Source organism: Nelumbo nucifera, chromosome 6 (assembly GCF_055504915.1).
Source record: "Nelumbo nucifera cultivar China Antique chromosome 6, China Antique-T2T, whole genome shotgun sequence".
In the NCBI taxonomy this organism is placed as follows: domain Eukaryota; kingdom Viridiplantae; phylum Streptophyta; class Magnoliopsida; order Proteales; family Nelumbonaceae; genus Nelumbo; species Nelumbo nucifera.
Window position 1 is genome coordinate 21,965,073 of NC_142654.1, and position 8,458 is coordinate 21,973,530.

Sequence of the window (8,458 nt, forward strand, 5' to 3'; positions counted from 1 at the left end):
TGTTTCACATTCTTGGAAAGGTTGAAATCTTATTGTTTGTTTCACATTTTAATATTTTTTTAATAAAATATTAACTATTTTACTTAATTTTTTAGTTTTTTTTAAATTTTAATATTTTTTATCAATAAAATAATATTTTTAAATATTTAAAATATATTTTTTAAAATTTTAATTTTTTTACTATTGTTTCATAATAAATTAATATTTATTGGTTCATATTAATTCATTGATACATTTTTTAAAATATTTATCATATAAAATGAAAAAATTAGATATTTACGATTAAATGTGTAGATCGAGGTTTTCGAACCACTGTTGACCCAAATGGTCGGACCATTCGGCCTGGGAACCGTCTAGGCAAGCAGTTCCGTTTTACCCCAAACCCGGTTTTTGGCCAAAAATCGTTGAAAAGGTCAACAACCTGTTGACCCGAGCAGTCAAACCGTCGACCCGTTCAACTATTTTAACCGTTTTTTATTTTTAATTTGTTTGTCAAAACGAGTTCTCCGTTCGAACCGGATGGTTGAACCATCGACTTGGAAACTGGTGGCCAGAACGACTATGTTTCCAAGTCGTTTTTTAAAACATTGATGTAGATCATTCATAAATGTGTATGAGATACATGGAATAAAAAAATGTGGTATAGACTAGTTCACACCACGCCTACAGAATGCCACTGTGGGTGCGGATCTGTCCAATCCACATAATTTGTCCATAGTTCAGAACAGCTGTGGATTGTGGTGTGGTGTGAATTAATCCCTGCCGCAGGGTATAGTATGAACCAGTCCATACCCACCAATTTGTCATCCACACTAAAGAATATCCCCTTAAATGCTAAACTTTCAACGAAAAAGTACGAACAGACCCAATGCAAGTTTCAAAATTTCACTGTAGATCTATAGATATTTAAAATGTCAAAACCCCCACTCTATACACCAATACCCATCCATGAATAGGCATCAATTTCAAGCTAGTACGCAAAAAATTTCTAACCTTCAGCTGAACCGTCATTCTCCCAAATTTCAATGAACGTAATAATGAAAAAAACCGAGTAGCGATTAAAACATTAGAGTGATTTTAGAAATCCAATGAGATTCATTATTTATAGAGTTGTCAACGAGTCGGGTGTGGTTTGGAATAGGGTGCATCAGTCTAAAACCGATTAAAATAATTAATTGTATTAAATAAGGTTAAAATACAAAAAACCTATTCCTTTAGCTTCCTGAAATTTTTGACAATCATAAAAACCCCTTCTATAGTTTTATTTTTACAAATACTTTTTCTAAACTTTTGAGAATTTCAACAAAATCCTCTCTTTGGTCGTTGTTTCAAATGGAAAACATTAGACTGCTGCATCCGTTTTTTCCAAAAACTCATTTATCCTTTTATAAATTATTTTAGATACAAAATTACTAAAACAACTCCGCCTTAATTCAACAAAAACCTCCCTTAACAATCATCTCAGTAATTTTACATACAAAACTATTAAAAGGGATAGGGAAACTCGGCGGGTTTTACATTTTAACAAAATTTAAAAGACATCGGAGCCCAGACTGACTCCATTAGAAATCCATACGTGATGTTAGAGATGTAAAGTGGGTCATGCCGAACCGGCACAGCATGGCCCATGCTAAAGGCGGGCCGTGCGTGCTACCCAGCGGGCAGTCACGGGCCGTGCTACCCTCCCTGGTGGAAATTTTGGGGGTCAGCCTGACACAGCCCACGGCCCAGGCCCAAGCGGGCCCGTGCCGTGCTACGGGCCTAGGCCGGGCCAAGCTGCAGGCCATGCCATGGGCTTGGGCTGTGCTGGGTTGGGCCATAGGGCAGGCCTTGGGCCTGGGACAAATCGGGCTAGACTCACTGAATGGATTATTGTCATATTAGTATCTCTGGGTCAGGATTCAAGATAGGATACAAATAATAAATTAATAACGAATTTACGATTACCTAAAGAATAAATAAATAGAATTATAAAACAATTCAAATAGAAATTTAAGAATTTAATTTCATTTAAATTTGAATGAATAATGATACAAATTACAAAGTATACAATTATACAAATATTGAATTATGAAATATACAATGGTTGGATACTTCATAAACTTCATACTTGGATGAATGAAATATGAAGATGGAATAAATTAATAAAATATAAAAAATATAATATAGAATTATAGACTATATAGTTACAATTGAAAATACAAAATTACATTAATAGCGAATAAATTAAATAAAATTAAAACAAATTTTACAATAATTTGATAGAATAAAAAATTGTGGGTTATTTGTTATAATTTACAATTTAAAGAAAATTTACATATACAATATGATGAAAGCACTCACACACACTTTCATCATCTGCTTCGGGTGAAAAACCAAATATCCAATGTATGTAGTACTGTAGTAGTATGTAGTATCATGCCCTCCTTTATCTTGTAATTGTAAAGTTGTAATCTATATTCTGCATCATGATTCATGACTACATCTAACCAACCCTGGTAGGCTGGTACAGTGGTAGTGCCGTAGTGTGGTACCTGCAAGTCTTGCACTAAAACAATTAAACAAGACTCTGATAGAACTATAGCTTGTAGACACCGAAGGGGTTAAAGATCACGGATCATGTGCCATGGTGGGATTGGCGGCAAGAAATGTTCTTCGAGACTCCAACTTCTCCCAATATTTTTAAAATTTATTTTCTATTAATATTATTTAAAAAATTCATTTAAATTGTGGGTTATTTCTTCTTCCTTCTCATGTGTGACAAAATGTCTAGTCAAATGGCCAGTACCACCCTTGCTACAATGGCTAAAGTCTTTTTTACATTTTTGGCAAACTGCTCTTTTCTCCTTCCCCTTACCATCTTCTATTTTAAATATTCTCCAAATTGGGCTACTAAACTTGGGGTTTGGGAAGAGCTGACCATTTTTTTTCAAATTCTAAAAATAAATAAATTAATTTAATTAGACTTACCCTAGAATCCCAGATTGCCGGTTCAAAATCCCATATTCCCAACTTGGTTTCAATGGTTGAAGTCTTTCAACGTGACAACATCCAAGGCTCCAAGCCTCCCAAATTATTAATTTGGAGAATCAGACAATCAACCAATCAGACTATAAGACTATCAGAGTTCACTTAGATTGTAAAGAATGTATGAGAGACTGAGAGAGGAAAGACTGAAGAGATTAAGAGAACAAGTAATAACTTAATAGGAGAATTGTTGAATCGGTGTGATGAGAATGGTGAAGGATAGCTAGATAGGGCTAATGGGCTATTTATAGGAATTGAACATAATTCAATTGCCCAAAATACCCAAAAAACTATATATTGTTTAGTTGTTGGGAGGAGTATTTTGGTCATTGTAAAGTTACTTATAATTTTATCGAAAATGCCCCCCTAAATTAGTTATTATATAGCTGTTGGGGGGCATTTATATCATTTTTTCAACCCCCATAAACAAAATACATAAATACCCCCTAATATGGGTGTTTATAACTATTGGGGTATTTCTGTAAAAAAACCCTTCATGGTTGGCGTGACCCATGGGCCTCAGGCGGCATGGCACATGTATTCGCTGTGCCAGCCCATAGGCCTCAAACCCCGACCCAACATGACACAGACCTCTATGCCAAGCTTGGCGTGACCCATGGGCCTTCATGGTTTCAGGCCGCGAGCTGATTTATACCTCTACGTAACGTGTTGTTCTCGCATTCGAGATGCAGAAAGTTTTCTTTTAGACGCAGACGATGTAAACTCTGTTTTCGTCAATTTCACAGGGGATTATGAATGTTCAAATTCAATCCGGTATCATATCTTTCCGGCATCACAGTGGGTTGTTGAATGTCAGCGTCATGACTCATGAGAAAAGCTTACGACCATGTAATAAGTCTTATCCAAATGGAAAAGATATGATATTGAAAAATCAACTGAATAATAAATTTGAAATCACCAAACGTGATAACAAATAAAGTGTAATTTATTATGGATGGATTTTGATTGGTTCATAAATTTTCCTTCAAATAAAACACAGTAGGAAAAAGAAAAAAGTTATCCGAAACATAAATAATTTCTCGGTTCTCCAACAATCCAACCCTTTATTTTCCGCATGATGCTACAATTAATGTAGCACCTACCAAACCTTAGGAATCTGGAAATCTCCAAAGATAAAGAAGAGAAGAGAAGAGAACATCAACACTCACCGTTCACCAACCACAGGATCGAAATTCCCCAGCTCCCAAACACCATTGCCATGGCGGTTCCCTCTTCAAGTGCAACAAGCTCCATCAACCCCTACGATTACCTCAAGATCGTCCCCAACCCCGACGGCACTCTCACCCGACTCACTGAAATTCCCGACCTCCCATCCACCGGCGATTCTGACTTGCTTCAATCCGTTCTCACCAAAGACGTTATTCTCAACCCCACTAATAAGACCTGGGCCCGCATCTTCCGCCCACGCGATTCGGCTCCCAATTCCCGTCTCCCTCTCGTAATCTACTTCCACGGCGGAGGTTTCATCCTCTTCAGTGCTGCAACCCAGCCATTCCACCTCTCATGTGCTCGCATGGCCTCTCAACTCCCCGCCGTGGTCATGTCCGTGGATTATCGTCTCGCTCCAGAACATCGCCTTCCCGCAGCCTACCATGATGCCGTCGGCTCCCTTCTGTGGGTGAAGAAGCAGGCCATGGCTGAGTCGGGGGAGGGGGAGAGTTGGGTGAAGGACTACGCTGATGTTTCCATGTGCTTCCTCATGGGCAGTAGCGCCGGTGGCAACATCGTCTACCATGCCGGGTTGCGGGCGTTGGGTCTGGATCTCGGGTCCGTCAAGATCAATGGGCTGATTCTGAACCAGCCGTACTTCGGTGGGACGAGAAGGACGGAATCGGAGTTGAGACTGAGCGAGGACCGTATAATCCCTCTGCCAGTGAACGACCTGATGTGGGAACTGGCGTTGCCCAACGGTGCGGATCGAGATCACGAGTACTCCAACCCGAATGGGTCCCACTTGCAGCATAGGGTGAAGAATGCCGAGATTGGGATTGGGTCCCAACCGCTACCGCTACCGCGATGTTTGGTGAGGGGACACGGTGGGGACCCCTTAATCGACCGTCAGAAGGAGATCGTGAAGATGTTGGAGGGATGTGGGGTCCACGTGGATGCTCGGTTCTATGACGACGGTTGCCACGGGGTGGAGCTCTTCGAACCCGCCAAGGCAGAGGCACTGTTGGTGGACATCAAGGCCTTCGTCTACTCGTCCTCTGCACCCAAGATGTAATGATTTAATATTTCCTAAACCGTGAATCACGGCCCTCGATTTATTGATGTGGCCCCACATTGAAGTAGATGAATCAACGTGAATGGGACCACAACAATGCATTTTAAAGGCCGTGATTTTAGGGGTAGATTATGATTAATTATTTGAGAATTAAAAGTGAGCTGTTGTAGTCGTAAAATATTCCTTCCCTGTCAAAGAAATAATATTTGCAAGTAATCATACGCAGTGCACTTAATTAATTAATAATCAACAGTTAATCTGAAACGTTTGCTTTGCTTACTCACTGAGTCACTGTGTGTGAGTCAATGAAGTTTGAGCTCTGTCATGAACCCGTTTGGGAGGGATTTGAATTGTGTTGATAGAGCCACTTTCAATTATGATAGTTTCATTGAAAAGTCTATTTATTTTTTGAATTCCTTATTTTTATGAAATAAGGCTTTACAATGCCAAAAGCCGTTACCTAAAAGTCCTCCCAAATGGGCATCATGTCCAGCGATTTTTTGTGGAAAATAGTAGCTGAGGTGATGTCAAATGTCAGAGCTCAGGTGGGGTAGTAAATATCAAAATCACTCTATCAATCATCTGAATTTATACGTGACAAAAGCAATATTACTCATAATTTGCCATCTGTATGCATTGAAGATACACATGCCACATGTATACACCATATACACGTGGCAACCACTTATAATTGACACTTGGTTTAGGAAACGAAATGGTTCTGTACGAATATAATGCTATATATAGCATTACAATAAACAAGTTATAAAAACATTCCATTAAGCTTCAAGAATAGTTTAAGAAATGAAGAAATCGACAACAATGATTCCGGTGGTAGTAAACATGCAATAGATATACCATTATGCTTGAAGATATTGCATAAAATAAAATAAAAAAACATTAAAAGAAAGGGGAAAATATGAAACTGGGATTCATATCTATGATTCTAGTGAGGACTGTGCTTCCAACAGTGATTTCCAGTGACAATGGTGGTCAGAGATGGGCGACGGCAGAACAAGAACCCGTGGTGGCATAGAGGTTAAGGCTTGAAGACAACAGGCAAATTGGGGGGTCTCAATCAAGGAGTTTTACCTGAAGGGTGGTCACACGAAATGGACCACCCTTCACATAAAATGGAAGCAAAACTTCCCCAAAAGCACAAAGTAATAAAAGTCAAATTCATGCTTTTAAAAAGTATGAAAGCCAAAGTAGAAAATATGCCATCCAAACACAATGTGGTGTTTTTCGTACTTTCATACTTTCAAAAGTATGAAAAAAGTCTATCCAAACAAAGAGCCCTAATCTCCTCCCAATAAAAACACATTATAATATATTTCAATATAATTGTATCCATACATCTCATGTATACATGGAGGGTCCCAATCTTATGGTGAGATGTGTCATGTGTGCACACACATCATGTTGGAATGGAGATGGGACAGTTTTTGTTAGGAAGAGATGTGGGGACTTGAACTAGTTCCAAAATGCACCACATTGAACCAAGGTTTTAAAAATTGACTCGGAAATGGAACTGCTTTAATCACTAGTTTCTGAGTCAGTGATTTGACTATCCGGGTCGAACGGTTTGGACGGTTTGATCTATAGATTGGATTTTTAGGCTTAAGGCCTATTCATTTCCTCTTAACTCTTATCTCTTAAGAGGAATCTTTTAACTTTAAGAGAAAATTGGTTGTTTGTTTCTTCTTATCTCTTATCTCTTATCTCTTATCTCTTAAAGTTCAATCATATAACTTTTTATTTTCCAATGATACCCCCAAAAAGACAAACAAAAACTCTCATATATAGGGTCAAAATGGATATTTGATAGTTTTCAGAATTCAGAATTCAGAGGAAAGAAAAGTTCACCAATACCAATATACCTCTTAATTTAATTATTACACTTTCAGATGTTAGAGTTCAGAGCAAACGAATAAGCCCTTAGTATATTAGGGTTTTATGAGAAAAGATAGCGCTAGAGCAACAACAATGACAAGAACAGGCAACAATGATGGCACTTTCTCAAATCTAAGATCTGAGTACTCATTTCTCTTTCTTTGATCTCAAATCTCTCTCTCTCTCTCCCTCTCTCTCTCTCTCTCTCTCTCAGATCTCAGTGGTTTTAGATCCAAGATCATGTTTCAATCTTCCCATCCACAAACTACTATTCGGGTTAAACAGTTTAGCGGTTTGACCATTTGAGTCAATGTTTTTCTAACCAACTCATTGGTTTTTTTTTCTTTTTTTTTCAAAAGAAAATGGTCCAGCCTAAAAACAGACCCTGATATTTAACTGGTCCTTGGGTCAAACGGTTCAACCATCCAATCTGGTTCGGTTATTAAAACAATGCATTGAACAACTACTCTTTTGGAGTGTGGTGTTCTAAAACCAATAATTAAGGGTTCTAGAGCATAAAATACCTAGCCTTTTTATGAAGGGAAAATCTATGATACAGGAAAGACATAGTACTAGAAGAGACTAGACCAATCAAAGCACCTCCGTGAACAATATCTCTATTTTAGAACATATCACACTTTTGCCTTCAAATGCCATCTATTTAGGATATTTCATTTCAGAACTAGTATGTTTCAAATCCCAATATTTTGAAACACACCATATCATTATGATATACAACACTGCGAAGGGTGTGGTGAGTTCTTGAGCACGACATCAAATGTCAAATACATCTCCATTAAGCATGATAGTCTAAAATTGGAACCTTTCTGTTCACTAGTTTCTAGTCGACGATTCGACTATTTGGTTCGAATGGACAATTCATTCCAACTTAAAAAAAAAAAATTAAAATGAAAATGGCCAAAAACCATTGAACAGGTAGAATAGGTTGACGGCTCAACTGCTTAGGTCAACAGGTCGCTGACCAAATCAATGGTTTTTTGCCAAGGACCAGGTTTGGGGTGAAACGGAACTAGTTGTCTGAACGGTTCCCAAGCCGAATGATCTAACCATCTAGGTCAACGACAATTTGAAAACACTAGGTTATAGAATACACTCTTATTCATCATCTTAAAATATGTTTGAATACTCAAGGAAAAGGATACAAGACATGAACTACTACATGACCAGGTTTGGGGTGAAACGGAACCAGTTGTCTGAACGGTTCCCAAGCCGAATGATCTAACCATCCAGGTCAACGACAATTTGAAAACACTAGGTTATAGAATACACTCT

General features: G+C 38.2%; 1 protein-coding gene across 1 annotated transcript; it reads left to right on the forward strand.

Annotated features, from left to right (window-relative positions):
- The first annotated feature begins 4,054 nt into the window (after positions 1–4,054).
- Positions 4,055–5,491, forward strand: LOC104608360 (putative carboxylesterase 8). The gene has a single exon (XM_010274321.3). It carries the CDS (start codon positions 4,247–4,249, stop codon positions 5,270–5,272), a length of 1,026 nt encoding a protein of 341 aa, XP_010272623.1. The 5' UTR covers positions 4,055–4,246; the 3' UTR covers positions 5,273–5,491.
- The last annotated feature ends 2,967 nt before the right edge of the window (positions 5,492–8,458 follow it).

What these genes read in the sequence shown, in the direction of transcription:
- LOC104608360 (XM_010274321.3), top strand. Translation starts at nt 4,247, where the DNA reads ATGGCGGTTCCCTCTTCAAGTGCAACAAGCTCCATCAACCCCTACGAT.